The sequence below is a fragment of the Raphanus sativus genome, chromosome 5, assembly GCF_000801105.2.
Source record: "Raphanus sativus cultivar WK10039 chromosome 5, ASM80110v3, whole genome shotgun sequence".
Taxonomy (NCBI): Eukaryota; Viridiplantae; Streptophyta; class Magnoliopsida; order Brassicales; family Brassicaceae; genus Raphanus; species Raphanus sativus.
The window spans coordinates 29,182,092-29,201,454 of NC_079515.1; the positions used below are offsets into that span (position 1 = coordinate 29,182,092).

The 19,363-nt window shown below is 30.3% G+C and overlaps 2 protein-coding genes across 2 annotated transcripts; both read left to right on the plus strand.

The window, feature by feature from the left end:
* The first annotated feature begins 8,370 nt into the window (after positions 1-8,370).
* On the plus strand, positions 8,371-10,076 carry LOC108835777 (transcription factor bHLH95-like). The gene is made up of 3 exons (XM_018608999.2): positions 8,371-8,694; positions 9,340-9,849; positions 9,941-10,076. Exons 1-3 carry the CDS (start codon positions 8,371-8,373, stop codon positions 10,043-10,045), a joined length of 939 nt encoding a protein of 312 aa, XP_018464501.1. The 3' UTR covers positions 10,046-10,076.
* A 3,167-nt stretch (positions 10,077-13,243) lies between these two features.
* LOC108834450 (uncharacterized) lies at positions 13,244-17,809 on the plus strand. The gene is made up of 21 exons (XM_018607786.2): positions 13,244-13,384; positions 13,460-13,536; positions 13,621-13,698; positions 13,800-13,928; positions 14,026-14,076; positions 14,162-14,290; positions 14,375-14,497; positions 14,579-14,656; positions 14,764-14,856; positions 14,942-15,067; positions 15,265-15,348; positions 15,434-15,532; positions 15,623-15,811; positions 15,927-16,002; positions 16,121-16,224; positions 16,312-16,571; positions 16,666-16,752; positions 16,848-17,078; positions 17,189-17,267; positions 17,359-17,422; positions 17,514-17,809. Exons 1-21 carry the CDS (start codon positions 13,294-13,296, stop codon positions 17,627-17,629), a joined length of 2,364 nt encoding a protein of 787 aa, XP_018463288.2. The 5' UTR covers positions 13,244-13,293; the 3' UTR covers positions 17,630-17,809.
* Positions 17,810-19,363: the final 1,554 nt, after the last annotated feature.

A 19,363-nucleotide genomic window follows, 5' to 3' on the forward strand; every position in this document is an offset into this window, starting at 1 on the left:
TTTCTAAAGTATTAATAAAATAGAATAACTAAAAATTAATAATAAATAAAATTAAATTTTAAATAGAGAACAACTAAATAAAAAGTTCACAAATTTTTTTAAAAAAGGAAAATAGAAAATTCAAAATTCAAAATTCACTAGTGACGATGATGGTTTCTCACATAACCATTAACAATGGCGATAATTGCCATATCTCCAATGATAGTTTCCAACATCATCGTTAAAAATGACAAAAAATCTTTTTCAAAACGTTTGAATTTTCATTTTTTTTGAAATATATGATTTTTTATTTTTATGTTTTTTAGTTTTATCTCATTTATTTTTGAACTTTAATTTTCTAAATATTAATTAATTTTCTGATTTTTTTATATTTTTTTCTAATTTTACTTAATTTATGAGTTTTTATTAAATTTTACGATTTTTGTTTAATTTTCTAGTTTTTTATTTTTTTGTTTATTTTACTTATTAAATAATATTATTTAAAATATTATTTAATTAGTAAAATAATCAAAAAATTAAACAAAAATCATAAAATTTAATAAAAACTCATAATTAATTAAAAGTCAGAAACCATCATTGTCATTATTGATATATTTGAAATTGTTGTTGTCCAGAATGATATGATATATTTTTGAAAAAAATAATATAATTAAAAAAAAATCAATTTTGAATTTTCTATTTTTTTTAAAAAAATGAACTTTTTATTTAGTTCTTCTCTATTTAAATTTAATCTTATTTATTATTACAATTTTAGTTGTTTTTATTTTGTTAAAATTTTATAAAATTATTTAATTTTAAAAATATTTATTCAATTTTTTATTATATTTTCATTTTTGTGAATTTTATTAAGGTTTTGATTTTTATTTATTATTTGGATTTTTTTATTTATTTATTTGTTTATTTTATTAGTTAAATAATTATTTTTGAAAAATCACCTGCTGAACATGTCAACTTTTTGATTTGGAGATTTTTTATGATATAAATGTCACTTTGAAGGTTAAAAGTGTTAGTGAAAAAACTTCAGGGTTTAAAGTGCTAGTAAGTGACACTTTGAGAGTTTTTTATACGATTTTCCCATAATTTATCTATGACTGAGCTTGCATGTAAGGTAAGGGTTAATATAATTCTTCTAGTTAAGAGAATCGTTAAACCGTAAATTTAGATAAAAAGGGGTCATCTTATGTTGCCATAGTTTTTTTTAAATGAAAGAATATGCTACCAAATCTATGTACGTAGATCGAGTTTCTAGATGATTGAATCAAGTGATGTGTAGTTGTGGTGAAATAAATGGGTAAATACAATAGGTATTTAATGCCTGATAGCTTATTCTACATCAGAATTTCAGAATAATAGACGCACCTTCGTTTGCAGTATTTAATGCCTGTGGATGCCTAGCTGATCTCGGAGAAAAAGCAAATAAAAGGTGGGCCAAATGATGATGAGTTTCATACATGCTTTAAGGAAAAGGCAATGACTTTTCCTTACCTCAAAGTTGGAAATCTGCCAATTTCGACTTCAACACTGCTATCTTGTCAATTCAGAGATATATTAGTTACATATATTTAAACATATTTTAACCTAATAATTATATGAATTCATGTCTTAATTATTCTTTCACATACATTAACCAACATTGACATTAACTATATAACTTGATTATTTCGCTCACTTCGTGTGGCAAAATTGGGTCATAAGAATTTAGGCCAAATGTTTCAATCCTTTGAGAAATCTGTTCATATTACATTTGAATGTGACAGTGATGTGTGACCCAAGTGGAGTGAGTAGAGGATCTGGATTTGTTGCATTTTCAACTTAAGAGGACATCTACAGCTGTAAGCTGAGCTTTACAGAGCCGGGATTAACTTTAGTAGAGCCCCCAGCTATCAAAATTTTGTAGTCATTTACAGCATGTAAGTGACTACAATAAAAGTAAAACTTGTCGAATTGTCTTGGTCCTGTTTTATCTGAAAGAATCTTCTTTCCTTGGTTCATATTGCAGAGATGAATGAAAAATTGATTATTACAAAGCCTCTAAATGTCGCTCTTGCACAACGAAAAGGTGACCGCAAAGCTAGGATATAGGTCTGGTTAACTTTAGTCGTTAAGAAAAAATTTGACGTAATGCCTTTCTCAGATTGTTGTTTAGTTTAATGGCTCAAAACTGTGAGAATTTTTTCTTACTTCAAACTGTTCTCTTTCTTCTTTCAATGCTTGGTGAGCATCTGTGCCCACTTTTGGAGCAGCTTGAGCCAGAGTCAGCAGCTAACGTCACAGGATGCTTCTTGAAATGGACTAAAGCGAAGTACTTCACTTGCTGGAATCTCCTGATGCACTGAAAGCTCAAGTTGCGGGGGGCAATGAATGTTCTTACGAGTGTAGAACAGCAGAAGCAAGTTTGTGGTGCAGCTGATCAGTTAGCTTCTCAGTCGCTTGGAGACAACATCGTTCCTTGAGTTCTAAGTTATGTCCGAAAGAGCTCAGTTTATACCTACTATTTAGACTACTTGTTCCTTTTTAAAAATCAGAAACAAAGTGTTCTTGAAAGTTGTGGGTTTTTAGTTTTGTGTGTTTTTAGCTAATAATTTTAGTATTTTTCTTTTTGTGTTTTTGATCTTTGATACTTTTGGAAGTTTTGGATAATTTCTCTCACCTTTTTATTTACACATTACCCAATGGATAGGTCTTGTTTTGATTTTGTCTAAGTTTTAAGCGTTTAAGCTTCTTCATTTAGCATAAAACGTTTGGTTTATAGCGTCTGATTATCAGTCACTAGATGCAGCAAACTTCTGTATCTTAAAGATATAGAGTTCATAATTTAAAAGGTATATATTGTTTAATTTCCTCTTATACCACTTTAATTTAATCCATTATTTGAATATTTACTTTCTACTTACTTTATATTTGATTATAATGTGGATGATTTGTGGTTCTAATCCGATTGGATATTTTGATATAGTGTTAGATCATAATGTCTAAGAGTTCACGGACTTAACAACAATGTAAGTATTTTTCTCTATTGGTTGATCACAATTTCTAAGAGTTCATAGACTTTAAAACAATGCAAGTCGTTTCTGAAAACTAACAAATTCTACTTTAGCTATAAGAATGGTTTCAAGTACTAATTCATTTTAATGCTATTGTTCAAGATTAAATTCACTAATTGTTTCTGCAATCTTACAAAAGACTACGACACTTATTTTGGATACCAAATATCCCGTCAAACAAAAAAATAATAACCAGTCAACATATTAGTTTAGACTTATTATGTTCGTTAACAATATTTATACACATAATCAAACAACTTTTTTATAGAAATTATATATTCATTCAAATAATTTTCATGTGGTATATAAACTTAAATCAAAAAGATTTGAAATTCCCACGCATGACGTATGCCAATATCTAGTTACAAGTAGAAACATTGTTTTGTAAATGATACAATCAAGTTTAAGCCAATTTATAATGTATGAGTCTATGACTATTCAGTTATAGTTAAGAAGGTTTACCTATTTTATGTAATCTTCATTTTTTATAAATCGTATTGTAAGAAACAGTAAAAGTTAAGAATTATAAACGCAGTTTTCTAAGAAATTTCATTTCTAGCATATGCAGCCCATTATCTGGTTAGTAGGTCTGAGTCCTTTGTTTATCACCCCGTAACTGCTGCGGATTTCAAAGGTTCTGTCCGAAACCATTGCTAAATCTCTTTTTTTTTTCAAGAAGAGATTATTACCTTCCTCCCATCCTCTATTTTCTCTGTGAGAGATCGCTGCAATACCTGAAAGCTTTCGAACTGCTTCACTGTTTTGCTATTTGTATAGTGGTCTACTCCAGAGTCCAGACCAAATATGTAATCGGATTCTTCTTATCGATGAATTCATAAGATAAATGTGATCTTCAACATCACAGCATAATTTTTAGCAAAAAGAAAAAATCAGAGCATAATGATTGAAAAAACATAAGTGATTAATTATTATGTTCTCTGAATGCAGGTATACCGTGAGTCCTTTATCCACGCATTTAATTAATGTTTCATTTTCTCTATAATCTTTTTTAAGGAGAAAATATCTACTTTTAACTTATGTTGCTTTGAAATTTCATTGTTGTAATAAAAGAAGAAGGATAATTTTCGCGATCTGTATGCATGAAGTTTAAGATTATGTAGTGTTAGATTTTCCAGAAAACTATGGACACATAATGTTTAATTAATTTTTTATTTACCATTGAGCTGTTGGACTACTGATAAATGAGTGTCTAATAGGCATTTCACCACTAGGATTCAATTTTTGTTGGTAAAGAGTATTTACATTGTTTTGAGTTTTTGACAATGAAATGAACCACTTTGTTTAGAATTTTTTTTTTTAATTTGTTATTCTGTCTGTGTACATTTTCTGTAAATAAGAAATTATGGAAACACAGAAAATGTGAAACTTTTATGACCCATAAAAGTGTGGCAAATTGATAATAATAATATGTTTCAGTTTCTTACTAATTATCGCTCAGATATTGGACTCGAGAATTGTGATGTGTGAATGATTGCCACGTTACATAACACAAGAGTTACCAAAAATTGGTTTATACATGTAAAGTGTTACTTGACCCGCGCTTTGGAAGCGCGGAATATTTTACGATGAATTTTTTTACTAATAACTTAATAAATATTTTGGTAACTTTTAAAGAGTGTATTTAAAATATTTTTGCATTTAAATCAGTGTTTCTAAATTCAACCCGATTGTGATTATACCGGTTAATCCGGAGATCTGACAATTCAATTTAGGTTTTTAAAATATTTATATTAACAAAAATCACTAAAATTCGAGACTAACCGATTGAACTGATGGATGACCAATATGTAATCTCATTTGATTTAAATTGTAATAGTTTCATAATTTGTAATCTTATAATCCAAATTTTAAAGTTCATTATTTTGCAATTTATGAAATTATGATGTTTCTACAAAATTTTAAAGAGAAAATGATAGATATAAAATATTAAGATTAATTATTGTATTGTTTGGAAACATTGATAGTAGTATAAAATATATTGTTTGGAAACATTGATAGTAGTAAGAAATAAGTATATTGTTTGGAAACATGGATAGTAGTATAAAGAAATGAACATTAATGATTTAATGTAGGTTTAACTATAAAGTATAAAGGTGTATTTAATTTAAAAATTTACAAAATAAATGTTAGGTCAAACATAATGTTTCTTAATAAGATAGATTGAAATCTAGTCCCGTTTAAACTTGCAGCTTTACAAGTAAATATGTTCATATTCAGACAGTTTAAATTTAATGTACAAAGCATTTATATATATGTATATTAATTTCAAAGGAAAATCAGAAAAAGACACTTGAATCTCTGGCTATCAATGATTACATGCACTGAAAACCATGAAGATAACGCTCACTTTTACCACTACATTATTATTAGACAGTTAACATAATCACAAGTTAATTAAGGATCTTAAGTTTAGCTTTTTCATTCCTTTTAAGATTAGAGTAACAACTTTTCCAATTAAAAGTAACTTCTGTCATTTATGTTGCTTTGTTTTTGAGTTAGCGCGTAGTATTAATCACATGAAATACTATCACATAAAAATATTTGACTAGTGAGACTGTGCATGACGTATTAGAAATTTGCTTTAATCATTGGCATTTTATAATTTTAAACTTGTTCTCTAATACATTACCATTAAATAAGTAAGTATTCAGTTATTTTCTATAGTGGTTTCCAGTTTATTTAGAACTAGGTACTTGAGCCCTTTGCTTCTCAGATAAAAGAAACTAGTAAATGAAAAGATAAGTTATTGAAATATTGTTTGATTAAATAACCACAAGTTGGCTACTAATTTTCAAAATAACATTCAATCAAAGAAACCCAATATTTGGTTTAGAGTTTAGTGATTATTGTTTAGGATTTAGTATTTTGGGGGTGGGATTGAGTTTATAAACTTTTATAACTGTTTTATAAATTATTATTAAAACATTTATAAATGATTTAAGTGAGTTATTTTGTATTTCATTACAAACTTAAGGTATTTATGGAAATAGTTATCTTTTAAGGGAAATTTGAAAATTGGTATCAAATTTGTGATAGAATTGAAATTCCCCCAATATTCTTTGAAATGCTTAGTATTTTAGTGAATTTTTTAGTTTAATAAAGTAACCTTTCTTAATTAGTCTTTGATAGATAAATTATATTTTTGATAATATTGGTCGTAATAGAGCGTTTAAATGCAAGTTTCATTGATATAATATCCAAAAATGTGATATCTTAAAACAAATAAAAGTGTAAGAAATTATAATACATGTATATAGGCCTATATCTTATAGCTTTTGTATAAATGTTAGAAAATGTGGGTAGTTCAATAATATTTAATGTTGGTGAGTTTAATAATATATATAAGTCATTGAATAGAGTATTTACATGTTTCCATTTCAGCTCTTTTTGTAAGTTTATTAGCATAATAATTGAATAACATTATTTTAAAACTAAATTGGTTTCAATTACCATATTTTCTTAAAACCCAAATCATTTGGCCCACTAAAATAGTAATAATTTACCATGAAAGTTAAGATTTGAAATTTATACTTTTCTTTTTAAAATTTGGTCCTCTGTAATTTTTCGAAAATCAATTACCATTCGACCACAATTTAAAATGTTACCATGTTGGATACAAATGCAAGTACCGAAAGAGAAACCTTATGATCAGGGTCGAAATCTAGATCCACTCGAAAATAAGAAATTTAGGATCTCTGGATCCAGATAGTAAAATTTTAGATCCGAATATCTTGATTTTCAAGTTGGATATCCGGATCCGATTCGTATTTTAAAATATATTTAATTTTATTTTTTATCAATAATATAGTTGATATATCAATATTTATACAATAAATTTAATTTTATAATATTATATTTTAGTTTTAATAATCATATATATTTAAATTTTGTATACATTTTTATTTATATATTATTTTAGAATTTTAGTATTTTTAAATTTTGTATACATTTTTTATTAATAAATTTTGTATACATTTTTTATTTACATTTTATGATTTTAGTATTTTAGAATATACGTGTAATACAATATCTAGACGGATATCAAAATCCATATATTTTGAATGCACGGATTATGATATTAAATCATCGATCTGACAGATCCAGATCTCGATACCCTAAAATTTCTGGATATCCGGATCCGTCTCACCTCTACTTCTGATTAAGCATTGTATGTGTTTTTGTACTTAAATGTGTTTTATAATAGTATATCATGTGTGAAATAGCTTTTAAATATTAAATGACTAAAATTTCAAAATTTATATCAAGGTTAATTTCCTCAAATACATAAATTTAAAATTTCAAAAAGATAAATTATTGAAATATTTTAAAATAAAATATAAAATTAACGATATATCGTGATAAACTACATTTCATTAAAATAAGGAAATCAGCTGTACATAAATGAATAAATTTATGTATATGCATTTTTCTGAAATCATCTCATATATATATGCATTTTACAAATATTCAAAATAATTTTAATTTCTTTGAATATATATCTTATGTATTATGGGAATGAAATGTGTATCTATCACTCATAAAATAATTATAAATAAATTTCAAACTTTTATATAGATTTATCAAAAGTATACTGACACAGATTGGAAATTTGGAATAAAGGAAGAAAATTAAAACCTATTTTCGGCATTTCCAAAGAACAGTAAAAACAAATAAGTTTACTAAGAGATACGTTATTTGCTTTAAACGTTTTACAGATTACACTTCATATTCAACAGTTATTCTGATTAACTTCACTGTTCCACACAATAATTCGAACGTTGAGAACCAACATAGGCTAAAGACAAATCAGGTTGTTGTGGCATTATGATGAGTTAACTTACTTACAAAAGAAAATAATGATGAGTTAACTCGTAAATCAATATTCTGGTAAATTTTTGTTTCCTTCACAGATACGCATTTTCCATATTATCTAATATATGAGCAAGTACATTGAACGTTATAACGTAGGCTTCATCTTTTATAAGACTATTTGTTTTGTCTGGTTGGGTATCTTAAATTTAAGCAATAGAATAGATTTGGTAGACTAATGGTACGGCACTACCTATCGTATTTTAGTACTATCAGCTAAAAACTATATACAAAACTGCGAATAAACTTTTACATCGTTTTTATTTTGATGCCTTAGTTACGGTTTCGTTAATATTTTGGACTTTTCCTGTGAGCTCACTCAACTTTTTCTATATATCTTCTCCTATTTCTCTTTCTTTCACCATCTTTAAACGTCTCTCTCTCTATATAAGACATTCATAGAAGCACAACAAATACAACAAAGTAAAAAGGTAAAATGAGCATTCAGTTCAATATGACTAATGCTCAAGAGTTAGGGCAAGACAGCACTATGTGGGGCATATCCAATTCTGATGATTCTCACGGCTGCAAGAGAATCGACAAGCAACCGCCTCTATTGTGTCCTTCTCATCCGTCTGAAATTCCAACTTCCGATAAGAAGGCTTCAAAAGGAAAAAAGAGGACCCAAAGAAATGAGAAAAATCATGTAGAAGAATCACCTGATCATGAAATACATATATGGACTGAAAGAGAAAGGAGGAAGAAGATGAGAGATATGTTTGCTAAACTACATGCTTTGCTTCCCCAACTTCCTCCTAAGGTACCTGATTAAATATTAATAAACGACTTACCATTGATTTTTACTCTTCATAACTTTTTCATATTAATTTCAATTTTCGATTGGTAATTTGCATGTGAATATAAAGAAATTATGCTTATGAACACTAATCATATAACACTGTGGAGATGGTTCGGTATTATCCAACTCTTCAAGAAGGGACATTTTTGTGAAATGAAATTATATACTCAATCCATTTTTTTTTTCTTGCCAACCTCATCCATCTTATTTAATTCTGCAAATCTTACCTTAAAAAGTCATTCTTTCTATTACATCATGAAAGATAGTTAGCATCAACTAACATACGATTCTCATTATAAAAAAAAATTCAAACGATTTCTCAAATAACTAACGTTAGATTATGTTTAGATTTCAATTTAATCAACTTTTTATGCTTCTTCCTTTTCAAGTTAAGTTTCGTATCTTATCGCTTTATATAAACATACATATATATATATATATATGTGTGTGTGTGTCACTTAGATTTGGTGTGATTTGGCAAACCTGTCAGGCTTTTGATTCCTTGTTTCCTTTTTGTTATACTTTATTTATGAGGGGTGTTAATGTTTCGGATATCTTACGTTACGCAAAATCATATATTATAATATTTTAATTTATGATTCACAGGCAGACAAATCAACAATCGTAGACGAGGCAGTGAGTTCCATCAAATCCCTCGAGAAAACTTTACATAGTCTCCAGATGAAAAAGCTCGAGAAACTTCAATATTCTTCGGCTTCAAACACAACAACTACTACTGCTTTCCCTTATGATCCATGTTCTTCTCCTACAACTCTCCTCACACCAATATCAAACCAACCTCAAATCCTTCCCGTAGGTGCCGCCTCAGCAGATCCTTACTCCCGTGAAGCTTTATTGGCCAATCAGATATCTTCTTCCAGCATGAACCTGCCCTACCCTTGTAATGACCCGACTGCTGAGTTCGATACTTGGTCCACACGTAACGCCGTGCTCAATATCTGCGGGAATGAAGCTTTCTTCAGTTTGTGTTGCCCTAAAGATAAATCAGGGGTTTTCACTAATGTTTGTTACTTGTTGGAGAAGTATAACATTGACGTTATGTCTGCAAATGTCTCCTCTAATGTTTTCCGGAGCACCTACATGATCCAAGCACAAGTATAATATATATTATGGTCATAACATGTTTACAAGATATTTTATTGTTTTTTTGTTGTTTATCATGGTTCTTTTCTTTGTAATGAAACAGGTAAAGCCGAGCTATGAGAACCAGTTACTGGGAGATGAGTTTGGAGCTGGGGAAATTTTCAAGCAAGCTGCTCAAGAACTGGCCTTATATTTTTCATCTCCTTGAATCATATATGGCTTCTGTTTAAATTTATTTTCAGGTCATAAAATGAACTTCAATTTTAAGTACTTTCAGGGTCTTTTGCAAAGTCCTTTGTTTTTTAATGTGCATGCGGAGATTAGTTTCGACTTTGCTCTTAATACCCATTATAAGAAAAAAACAAGAATAAAGAGAAGAGATCTTCTTCGAACATTGTTGTCTACTTGTTCCCGGAAATTTTAGTTTATTTTCCTTAATGTGTATCGGCAAATATTGTCCAATAGAACATTGAAGTGCATTTTTCTGTTTGATGAAGGTTAGCTTTTCTGTTTTTAACGTCAATATGCATTTATATTTACTCTATTTTTATTGTCGAATACATGTTTCCAACACACATAATAAATTAAAAAAAACAATATACTACTTATGTATTTTTTTTCGACACAACCATTTCATTAACTGTAATAAAAGTTAAGCAACCGTCATAAAGGCTTCTTCAGCAGCTAAAATCTACTTGCTACACAATCGGCATCTCAGTTTCTCTCACACAAGATCCACACAAAAGAACAAACTAAAAGCAACAAATGATATTCTATCCGCTACAAAGCTGTAAATTTTCATGATTGAGTTACCATCTTTTATCGTTTTAATGAGCTGTTTAGGGTCAGATTCATCTTTTATCTATATTTATAAAATAAATAAATATAAATTATTGAAACCATTGATTTAATCTTGGTGTCGTTGTATCTCATCAAACAATTAATACAGAGTAAAAGGAGATAAGCATGAACATTAGCGGCTATTAAAACATGGTAAGAGTAATTATACATATGCATATATATATATATATATATATATATATATATATATATAAATTCTAGATTTATATGTTTAATTTGTTTATTTAGTGTTCAACACCAGGACTAGGACTAGAATCCTTTGGCTCAGTGGTGCCCAACCCCTGGGCTTGGCCCGGACTGTTTCACCGCGGCTAGCCACGAAAAATCTTGTACAGAGGACTCGACTGGTTTAAGGGAAGACATTGCGCTTCCGTTGTACACAGGTGAATCGCTTAACTGGGTCAAAGCTCTCGAACCATACTTGACCGGTCGTCCTTCACTGGCTAGTAACACCGTTCCCACCATAACTATCAGCACAAAGACCAACACTACGTAATTCTCTGTACGATTCGTAGCCATCACCATGATACAATTTGTGTAGGAGTAACACAAATATATCAATTTCTATGTAGTTTTTTTTTTGAAAAAAATTTCTATGTAGTTAATATGAAGATAATGGTGAAGTTGGGCAAAGGGTTTAAGGATATTTATAGTGTATAAGAAAGATGAGCTGCTCTTGTGAGGGAAAAAATATCAGTGGATGTATAATTCTCTCTTTAGCCTTTGGAACTGTTGATTTGCCGCCACCTCCATAACTTTCAACAATAATCAAGTAAACTAAAGTTTTGAGTTTCGTTCACGTAAACCAAAAGTATATATTGAGTTTGGCTACAAGAGAGATTTGACATTATGTAGCCACGTTGATAGTATATAATTTGACTATATACAAATTGGTTTATCATCGCCATAAAGCTTTCTCAAAAAAGCATCGCCATAATGCACCTATCGGCAAAAGCTTTGACAATTGCTTCAAAGCCATCAAATATAGTACACTGTTCACTGTGACATATAGTTCTTTTTTTCTTCTAAAACTATGATATATTGTTCATATTTATGGTATCTATCGTTGTCGTGACTATGGAGCATTGAGACTTTGCGCTTGAAACCCCGCACTGTATCTACTTTATTACTTTAACTAGTCTTTTTTAACCGTGACCCGTGGTCTGGTGGTAAAGGAATCTCGGCTGAAGTGTCTGCCATTACGAATTTGAGCCCCGGACACAGCGGATTTAACATCGTTTCCGTTTGGCCTTCAGAAAGGCCTCCCTGACCCGTTTCGGTTGGACGCGGTGTGATAATCGGAGTAAGTGAGAGGTCCGGATACCTGGATTATAAAAAGTAAAAAACTAGTCTTTCTTATTTGTGAAAATAATGATATTTTCTAACAAAAGGAATTAATTTACTTAAATAGTCAAATAGCTTTAGATGAGATTTGTACATGAACCTACCTTCTGGAGGTTCACAGATTTTTCAGGTAAGCTTCCATTTTGTTTCAAATAGAAGATTCTCAATAGATTCTGACAAGGACATACATATATGTTTTTTGTTTTTTTTTTTTTGAAAATTTAACTTTTATGTTTAAGGCGTTGATTGGTAGAGCATTAGCATGAGCATTATGCTCCACATTATCCAATCAATATTTGTTAGAAAAACATTTAGAAAAGCATTTACTAAATGCTAATGTTCTCCAAATGTTCTCTCGCAAATGCTCTCATATGAAGCTTTTGAAAGAGCATTTACATTTACAATTTATAAATTTAAGAAATAAATATAATTAGTTTATTTATTTGATTTGATAATATCATAAAAATATTTTTATATCGATATAAACATAATTTATGAAATTAGTAAATAAAAAATTTAATTTATCTCTTTTATATATTAATATATAAAATAAAAAGATATATATATATATAATGATAATTTATTTATTTTGTTTAATAATATTCACATTATTTATATCCAAAAGTAAATTTAATTTTATTTATTTTATTAATAATATTCAGAATTATTTTATATCCAAAAATAAATTTATATTTTAAAAATATATATTTTTAAATAATAATATTTCACATTTAAAATTTAATTTAATTTATGTTATTAATTGAGATTTATTATTTTTATAACAAATATATTATTAATATATATATATATATATCATAATTTAATATATAATTTTAAAATAAATATATTATATACTAACTTTTATAGTAAAATTAAAATTGTATACTGCTAATGTTCTACCAATAATCTTATTAAAAGTTTTAATAAAAGCATACAGTTTCTGCAGCATACTGTTTCTACAGCATACTGTTACTGCTTCTTCATCAGTTGTACCAATCGTGACATAAGTATAGTTCAAATTATATATGTTAAACCAATTTGATTGGGCAGAGTCGTTGTTGCCTCATTTAGGCCAGCTATTTTGAAAGGACAAATGTCCAATGGGCTAGTGTAACGCCTTAATCGGTTTTGTGGGCCGAAAAGCGGACCCAATTGACAAAAACCCTGAAGAACAAGAAATTTATTAGGGTTTAAACTTTAAAAACCAACAACACTCTGTCTCCTCCTTCCTTGTTTCGCTGCAGTCACACCATGGGGCGCTCTCGAGTTCAAGTCAATAAGGCTCACAAGACTCGTTTCTCCTCTAAGTCTTCTCGCAATCTTCACAAAACCTCCCTCCAAGGTATAAAAACCATCATCAATTTCATCTCTTTTTGATCTTCACATAACTAAAAAAAAAGCTCCTCAATTGAATCAGATGGAGGCCGGATTGGTAAACCGGAGGGTAACCATGTTAAAGGAGCTAGAGCTGCTCGTCTCCAGCGTGGCAAAATGGTAAATGACTCTTCTTTTTTATTAATCTGCTACTCTTACAACATACCTGAATCGGTCTATCTCTCTTTCTCTCTTGTCTTTTAGCTTAGAGAGCAGAAAAGAGCAGCGGTATTGAAGGAGAAGAGGGCTTCAGGAGGCTTATCCAGCGCTCCTCGTGTTATCGTGAGTTTATTAGCATCTTTTGTAGACAGAAAGTTACAGCCTTTGCTTCGTTGTTCAAATGCAGTTTTTTAGAAAAACTCTGTTTTTGATGATGATGATAGGTCTTGTTTCCTCTCTCTGCTTCTGTGGATTTGAACTCACTTGGTGAAGATGTTTTAAAGCTGTTATCTACTGATGGTGGTGATGATTCTTCAACAGTTGCATCTTCTGAGTATAAGCTAAGAGCAACAGTATGTCTATTCCCTTACAGTATTTAATGGAGCTTAGATTGGTTCTTTTTTTAAAAAAATATTTTAAAAGGAGAATGCATATATATATATATCTTAGGTGTTGAAGGCGCCTCATGGGGATCTTCTGACATGCATGGAAATGGCCAAGGCATGTTGTTCGTTCTTTCAGTGAGCAGAGTTTTTCAAAGTTAGTTGCTAACTGATTTATTATATCTTACTGGTGATATATATAGGTTGCTGATCTGATCGCTTTTGTTGCATCTGCAAACGAGGATATCTCTAGCTTAATAGATTCATTCGGAAGTCAGTGTCTTTCTGTGCTTAGATCAATTGGTCTACCAAGTACCGCTGTGTTGATACGTGTAAGTTCTTTGCTTCATTTGGTCCACCATGTCCCTGATCTCTCAAGCTTTGCTTGAAGTTTAACTCGTGTTGGTTGATTGCAGGACTTACCAAGCGAGTTAAAAAAGAAAAATGAGCTGAAAAAGATGTGTATCTCTCAGCTTACTTCTGAATTTCCCGAGGATTGTAAGTTCTATCCAGCAGATACTAGAGATGAGTTGCATAAGGTAAATATTCCCGTTGATTCTTGTATTATTTTACTTAAATCTGTTTTCCAGCAAATCCATAACTTGTTGGTGTGTTTGCAGTTCATGTGGTTATTCAAGGCACAAAGGCTTTCTGTACCTCATTGGCGAAGTCAAAGACCATATGTTGTGGCTCACAAGGTGCTTGTCCTATTCTTTTATTCATAACATCTAATTTGGCTGTGATGAAAAAAAGGTTTTCGTAAAAAATTGTAAAATATCTCCATACTTTTGAATGGTGCATCTAGGTTGGGATGGTGGTGGATGATAAAAGCCCAGGAGAGTGCACTCTACTTCTCTCCGGTTACTTGCGTGCTCGTAAGCTATCTGTAAATCAGCTGGTAATCAAGCAATTCTACTCTCTCCGTCATGCCTTATGCTATATAACCATGTCTGATCCAGTAAACTTTTTTTTCTTTACATTAGGTCCATGTTACTGGCGTTGGTGATTTTCAGCTCTCAAAAGTCGAAGTCCTGAAGGACCCTTTTCCCTTAAATGAAAGGAAAAAACAGAATTCCATGGAATTGGATGATGATTCACATGATGAAGAGGTAATCTGATATTTTCACTAACCATCGATAAACTTATAGTCTTTTACCTTAAAGAACACATATTGCTGAAAGCTAGATCAGCATCCTTCAAGTAAAGTAACAGGCAAACAGCCTATATGGTTGAATATATGATACCCCTACCCCTTTTTTTGTCAGTTCTCTTTTTATTTATTTTTACCTGTTTTTGGATTGATCAGGTATTGAGGTCTCTGGTTCCTGATCCAATGAGCCAAGAGCCTTTAGTAGTTGAAAACACTCCAGATCCGTTAGCAGGAGAACAGGTAAGTCTGATTAGTTCTTTAACAGACGAAGGGGCCATTTACCTGTGTTGTTATCTGTTCTGTAATTTTACTTGTTGTTGTGTAGACATGGCCAACTGAGTCAGAGATGGCTGAGGCTGACAGAAATCAGGAACAGAGAAAGTCAAAGAAGAGGATTTTGCCACGAGGGACTTCAGAGTATCAGGTTTCTGGATAATTTTAGCCTCACTCTTAACTATTCCTGTCTCTAGTGAAGTTTTTCTCTTATTTTTGGCTTTTATGATTTGATTCACAGGCTGCTTGGATTGTGGATGAGAAGATAGATGAAGAGGACTCTGATAATGGTGATTCCGATGATGATGGTATGGTGTTGGATAGAGGAGAGGATCACTATTCCAATCAAGACCAAGATTTTGAGGATGATAAAGAAACACTGTACGTGCAGGATATGGATAATGAAACTCATAATGACTCCGAGATGATGGTAAGCTTTTTCTCCATTTACGTAGTGACTTATAAACAGTATTTGTAGCTTCACAACATTTTTATTATGATTGAGTATCTTGATTAAGTTATAAGCCAATCTGCTCACTGTTCAGGATGATGAAAACTTGACAAGAGAACAATATGAGGATCAAATCAAGAAAATCAAAGAGGCACATGCTGAAGATGAAGGTTGGTATTTTATTCTTACATTTGTGGAGTTATTTTTTTGTATGAGTCATCAATTGCTCTTGATTTTGTCTTCCTTTGTATTATTCTTATTAAGATTTTCAATTGTTTTTGTCTTCAGAATTTCCAGATGAGGTGGAGACTCCCATTGACCAGCCTGCAAGAAAACGTTTTGCAAAGTACAGAGGTCTCAAATCCTTCAGAACCTCCTCGTGGGATCCAAATGTAGTAACACTGCTCTTGATGCGAAGCACATTATATTCCTTCTATTGTAAAGTGATGCTGATTTTTATTATTTGTTGGCAAATGCAGGAGTCTCTACCTCAGGATTATGCCAGAATCTTTGCTTTTGATAACGTCGTTAGGACTCAAAAGCTTGTGCTCAAGCAAGCCCAGAAGATGGAAGAAGAAAGCAGAGAAGATTGTGTACCAACTGGGTCTTATGTACGGCTGCATATTAAGGAAGTGCCTATTGTTGCTGCCTCTAAACTATCCTCCATCGTAAGCACGAAACCCGTTATAGCATTTGGGCTTTTACAGCATGAATCCAAGATGTCGGTTCTGAACTTTAGGTAATCACGAGCTTACTGTTTATATTTTATTTTGTTTGTTGATGAGACCTCGTTTGCTAAGCTAACTTCTCATCGCCTCTTACTATGTCCACAGCTTAAAGAAGTATGATGGTTACGAAGATCCTATTAAAACGAAAGAAGAGCTGATGTTCCATGTTGGTTTCCGTCAGTTCGTTGCAAGGTTGGCAGATTTGTTCTTGCGTTCATCTACTGCAATAGCTTTTCTTGTTTGCAAATCTTAAATACCAACGGTGAGGGGTTTTTTTTCTTTTCCAGGCCAGTATTTTCAACAGACAATTTCAGGTCAGACAAACACAAGATGGAGAGGTTTCTGCATCCAGGTCGTTTCTCGTTGGCTTCAGTATACGGTCCAATATCTTTCCCATCCCTTCCTGCGGTAGTTCTGAAGATTTCTGAAGGGTCCGATGCTCCTGCCGTTGCTGCCCTTGGTTCCTTGAAAAGCATTGAACCCAACAAAATAATCTTGAAGAAGATAATATTGACTGGGTAATCTTACCTATATTACCTTTCTCTTTCCATGTACAGTCGCATATTCTAGTTTTCTTACATGCTTAAGCTCTGTAATTCTAACCAGCTTTGAATGTGGCTTTGTTTAGGTATCCTCAGAGAGTATCAAAAATGAAAGCATCAGTAAGATATATGTTCCATAACCCGGAAGACGTGAGATGGTTTAAGGTAGGCAAAAGTAGTTAAAAGCGATGTGTTACTTATTATAAGAGTGAGGGTTCAAAGCTTTGGGGATGAAACAATGTTTTCTTGTGTGCAGCCTGTAGAAGTGTGGACAAAATGTGGGCGTCGTGGTCGCGTGAAGGAGCCAGTGGGCACACATGGTAAGACATTTCATTGTTGTTAATTATTTAAAAGATGTGTTGAGTTTGGCTTTTTCTAGAATCTTTGCTTATACATGTGGACTTTGCACAGGTGCAATGAAATGCATATTCAATGGAGTGGTGCAGCAACATGACGTTGTGTGCATGAACTTATACAAGCGTGCTTATCCCAAATGGCCTGAGCGTATGTACCCCCAGCTTCTGTAATTCTATTTAATAGGATGAAGCTCTGATGATGTTGTTCAAGTTTCCTCTTTTTTTTTTTTGTTCAAGATGTTCAATTTGCTATGAATTCAAATTCTTACTTTTGATAACTTATGGACCTGGTTTTGTGAAGTCCTCAGTTTTGTCATGCATGTGATAATATAATATACTTTTTTGCTCTTAGTTTCCCATTGCCTTCGTCTCTGCACCTGTCATATACTTACTTATACAATGGAACTAAGGAGGCAGTAGAAAAGCTAACTGGCCCAATAACAAACATTGATAAACATCTTGAAGCTCTTTAGGAAGCTGAACCACTCTCGAGTCATTGAGCACATAACTCAAGAATGCAATGCAAATACAAGCAATCTGTTTAACCAAAGTTTGATATCGTTTTTAAAATTTATTTTTAAAGATTAAATATTTTCAAAGATACCTTAAATTAGTGATTATAAAGATTAAATTGACTCAAATTCATCTTTTTAATACTAAATCCTAAACATTAATCAACAAATCTTAAATTCAAATGTTAAAGTGTTTTTGATTGAATGTATTCTTGAAAAATGGTAATCAACTTAAGATAACTTTGAGTATTTTAAAGAATTTTTATAAAATTTGGTATATCTTAAATTAAATAATAGTGAAATGAATAAAGAGAAAATTTCAATTAACCATAAGAATAACCATTTTTACAAATACCTTAAATTTATGATTAGGAAATAAGCTTAGTAGTATTGTAAGCACTTTCAAATTTACACCACTAAGGAATAATCATTTTTATAAATATTTTAATTTTATAAAGATTAAATTAACTCAAATTCATCTTTTAATACTAAATCCTAAACATTAATCAACAAAACTTAAATTCAAATGTTAAAGTGTTTTTGATTGAACGTATTCTTGAAAAATGATAATCAACTTAAGATAACTTTGAGTATTTTAAATATCTTAAATTAAATAATAGTGAAATGAATAAAGAGAAAATTTTAATTAATCATAAGATTAACCATTTTTACAAATACGTTAAATTTATGATTAGAAAATAAGCTTAGTAGAATTTTAAGCACTTTCAAATTTACACCACTAAAGAATAATCATTTTTATAAATATTTTAATTTTATGATAAAAAGATTTATTCTCCTAAGTTATTTATAAATATTAAAAAAATTATAGAACATTTATAGAAGTTTATAAATCCAACTTCATCCCCTACATACTAACCCTAACAATAATCACTAAATCCTGAACATAAATGCTAAGACATTTTTTGATTGAGTGTACTTTTGAAAAAGAATAACCAAACTTAAAGGTATTATGGACAATTTATCATGAATTGTTTAACTAAAAATTTGCATTCTGTAATACTTTTGTCCTTATATATTAATATATTATCTCAAATTTGAAAATGAAATGTATATGCGTTCTTTAAATTTTGAACTGTGTTTGGGCATAATTATTTTGTACTTATTTTTAGTATATGTATTACTAATTCAAAAATTATCATAATAAATTATTGTTTATATTTCCAAAAATTTAAAACTAACAATAAATAATTTATATATAACAAAAAATCATCAATATATATATATATATATTCAGTATTCCGTTAGATTTTTCTTTTTAGAAACTCTCAATATTATAATATATTGAAAATATTTTTGTACATGACATTCATTAATAATAATAAATAAATCAATAAAATCACTTAATATTCTTTTTTCAGTTGCATAAAATTCA

Bases quoted from the DNA above. Each gene is read 5' to 3' on its own strand.
- LOC108835777 (XM_018608999.2), top strand. From the start codon at position 8,371: ATGAGCATTCAGTTCAATATGACTAATGCTCAAGAGTTAGGGCAAGAC. The intron at 8,695-9,339 runs GTACCTGATTAA...TATGATTCACAG, and splicing joins TTCCCCAACTTCCTCCTAAG to GCAGACAAATCAACAATCGT. The intron at 9,850-9,940 runs GTATAATATATA...GTAATGAAACAG, and splicing joins CCTACATGATCCAAGCACAA to GTAAAGCCGAGCTATGAGAA.
- LOC108834450 (XM_018607786.2), top strand. From the start codon at position 13,294: ATGGGGCGCTCTCGAGTTCAAGTCAATAAGGCTCACAAGACTCGTTTC. The intron at 15,068-15,264 runs GTAATCTGATAT...TGGATTGATCAG, and splicing joins ATGATTCACATGATGAAGAG to GTATTGAGGTCTCTGGTTCC. The intron at 17,079-17,188 runs GTAATCTTACCT...GGCTTTGTTTAG, and splicing joins AAGAAGATAATATTGACTGG to GTATCCTCAGAGAGTATCAA.